The sequence below is a fragment of the Hevea brasiliensis genome, chromosome 13 (genome assembly GCF_030052815.1).
Source record: "Hevea brasiliensis isolate MT/VB/25A 57/8 chromosome 13, ASM3005281v1, whole genome shotgun sequence".
Taxonomy (NCBI): Eukaryota; Viridiplantae; Streptophyta; class Magnoliopsida; order Malpighiales; family Euphorbiaceae; genus Hevea; species Hevea brasiliensis.
The window spans coordinates 17,218,237-17,221,774 of record NC_079505.1 but is presented as its reverse complement, the minus strand read 5'-3'; the positions used below and the strand labels follow the sequence as shown (position 1 = coordinate 17,221,774).

General features: G+C 30.8%; 1 protein-coding gene across 1 annotated transcript; it reads right to left on the bottom strand.

Moving 5' to 3' along the window:
- Positions 1-954: 954 nt before the first annotated feature.
- Positions 955-3,179, bottom strand: LOC131172108 (uncharacterized). The gene is made up of 3 exons (XM_058133060.1): positions 2,719-3,179; positions 1,327-1,419; positions 955-1,041 (listed from the first exon to the last, which is right to left on the bottom strand). The coding sequence occupies exons 1-3, from the start codon at positions 3,034-3,036 to the stop codon at positions 955-957; spliced, it is 498 nt and encodes a 165-aa protein (XP_057989043.1). The 5' UTR covers positions 3,037-3,179.
- Positions 3,180-3,538: the final 359 nt, after the last annotated feature.

The window sequence follows — 3,538 nt, the reverse complement described above, 5'->3', positions numbered from 1 at the left end:
TATTATTGAATAAAATGAGATTTACAATTACAGCTGAATAAATGATCAAATACACTCAATATATGCACCTAATAGATAGCACCTTGATAACGGGTGAATTATTTTCAGCTCAGCTTATATTTATATTGTCTTTGGGACAGCGCTTGATAGACACATAGCCTTTGAGGTGTATATTAGGTGGTCGCCCTTTGGGGTTAGCTCTGCATATGTATATGACCAGTATTTTTATTGCTCTTGGGTTATTTTTATGTCATTATAGAGCACAAGATGCAAGCATTGCTCTCAGGCTGCCAGAGTTTATTATTGCGCCTGAGATACCAACATTATTCAATAGGAAGCATATTATGAGTGTGTGAGGATATTACAAATTTTATGATTTCAATATATTTATTTCAACAATATTGTTACAGCATGAATTTTATTTTAGTTCAGTTACATGATTTAGATTAAATGATATTTATTCAGCTGACCTATTCAAACATAGCAAAATTAGCACTATTAAATGTTGAAACCTTATCTATTCTCCTTTGTTATTTATTTATCCACTCACTGAGTAGTTATACACACCCTCTTAATTTTTGCTAACTCCACCACTAGCAACCTCTCTCTCAGAATTGTCCTCTCTTCCACTTCATCAGCTATAGAATCTAGTAAAGGTCAGGCCAATATTTTTCTTTGGATATTTATTTTGTTTTAGTTTGCTGTACACGTATAAATATAGATAGCTAAAAGCTCTAAACTGTAAATATTTTCTTTTGATCCTCACAAAGAGAATATATATATATATATATATATATATATATATATATATATATATTTGTATTTAAATATGTTTGATAAGCATAGAGCTATATTTTATATACTAAATATATTTTAATAAGTTTTATAGTTTCTTTTAGCTATAAATTTAAGGGAAACACTATCAGTTTTCTATGTTACATCAATTTCTATAGGTTAGGGACAGGCACGACAAAAACACTTTTCAATAGCTTTGACATTAGATAGATGGGGCTCCAATTGCATTGCTTCTTGAATCTCATCCTACAATTTATATAAGAAAAGCAAATAAAAACACTATCAACATGCTAAATGGGAAACTACTTCGAGAATTAATTTGTTACATACATATTTTTCAATGGTTTCAAGTTTAATAAGCTTGTCCTTCTTCTTGTGACTCTCAAAAAATATAGTTGCTAAATCTAGTGGATTACCATCTTTGCTTCCATTTACAAATATTAAAAAATAAATGTAGCCATATTAGTATTTATGTTGTCTTTTTTTTTTTGTGCCAATTCAACTTCATTAACTATGCTTTTAGTGCCTTACCAATTCATAAATGAGCTCTCTCATAGGCTTGCTACCAGTACGAGGAGGCATTATTAAATTGACCTTATTCTTTGAGTTTCCAACACTTACTTCCTAAATATACAAGTCAAATAAAAAGAAATCGAATATGTTAACTAATATAAAACATTAGAAAAACGATTAAAACTTAAATTAATAAATTGGTAACTAGGAAATTAAATTAAACAAAGTCAGAGCTGGATTTAATTATGAAAGGGGCAAATTCTAGTCCATTATCTCATTATCAGCCAAATGTATGAATTTAAACCAAACAAAGATCAAATGCCATTTTCTGTTGATGTAAGAATTGATAAAGTAATTAGTCTTTATGCTTAAATTAAAATATAATATAACATGCTAATAAAAAAAATTATATGGTACAAGTTTTTGCTTCATGCCTATATGACTATAAATATCCTTGTATAAACAATTTCTTTGATATAGCATCACTACAAAGATGTGTTCAATTAAAAGCAGGGGAAAGAGAAGAGGGCGGGAGTCGGCAACCAAATTGAATGCAAAACTTATTATTAATCAAAAAGGCCAAAGCAGCAAACAAATGGAATTCAGCAGCTATATGTTTATGCAAATGCTTGCAGAACATGAGATTTTAATAAAACTTTAGAAGAAAGAAATCAGCAAGGATAATTTAATATAATATATACTAGTAACAAATCCCAAAAAGTTAATCAAATATCCAAAATATCTCTTACAACAACCTCTTTTAAAGGAATTAAATATGAAAAAAAAAAAAACAGAGTCTGGAGAACTAAACCAACTAGTCATAATCAAAAGAGCCAATTGTTAGGATGAACAAAATGTGCTTCTAAGTAATACAAGTATGTGAACATATGTCTGCACTCACATATGCTGTAAGAAGTTTTGGAATGGGCCTATTCACCTAACTTGTGGTAAGAGCCTATAAATTTGGTCTTTCCAAAGAGTATCCAAGAGACAGAAAGTCAAGATTTAATGTGAGAAAATATGAGGCCAAAGTAAATAGCTTATAGTAGAAAGCTAAATACATGTGAGCTAAATTAGTAATTTGATTGATTATCAATAAAATACCACAAAAAAAAATCTCAGTGAGCTATTTTAGATATAAACGTGATTGATTAGAAAAGCATCAGTGACTGAAAACAACACCCCACTCCAATTCAAACACTGAAGAACTAATTATACCAATCATGTAGGTAGCTTATTTAGAAAAACAAATATAGGTCATACCAAAAAATATGAAAGGCAAATATATCATTTGAACTCAGTACCAAAAAAATATATATTTCAAAATATATTATTAAATTACCCAAAAATCAGAAAATATATTGAAGTTATGATTAGGTCCCTTGTTTCAGATGCAGTAGTATTTCTAACCTGCAAAATGAAGGAAAATTTCTTCTCAATCCAAAAAGTGAATGAGCAATAGCAGCAGCAAATGGGATGTAGAAAAGAAATCAAAACTAAGATTGGAAGGAAGCAAAGTTTAGGATTTGGGTTTGCCTTATCGCTAAGGGATTCATAGAGGGAAGCATGTAGCTGCAAAAACAGAAAAATTTCAAATAAATTTAAAAAAAAAAAAAAACAATAAAACAGAACAATTAAAACTTGAAATTGAGTAGAGGAAGAGACGAAGGAGTTGTTTGGTTGCGGATAGAGAGAGAGTGGAGTGAAAGGAAGGAGCTTGGAGACCATTCTTACACTTCAATGGCGAAGGGAAGGAGCATATTTCGACTTTTGTTATGGTGAAGGAAGTGAATGATATGATTTTAGGTTTTACATTTTTTTTACCAGAAAATTAAATTAATTTAGTTTTTTCCATGTTTTCAAAACTAAATTAATTTGGTTTTTTTATTTTAATAAGCAGATAGGGTAAAAGAAGCACCTTCAATTTCTTGTATCAGAGCAATGATCCATGGCTGAGGGGACCTATTCACAAGAGTGGAGAAAGGAGATCACTTCTATGGTTCTGAAGCTGAGCGTAGACAAGAAGCCAGATTGCAAGATATGGTGGCGAAACTCAGAATGTTGATTGCTGGATTGAATAGGCCAAATGTGGAAGTGGAAGAAACAAGGTAGAGCAAGTGCAAGCCAAAGGGAATATTGGTGATGGCAACCCATAGGGAAGCACTACCAAATTAAAGTTTCCTCGCTTTGATGGTGAAGGACAACAGGGATGGTTGTTAAGATGCGAATA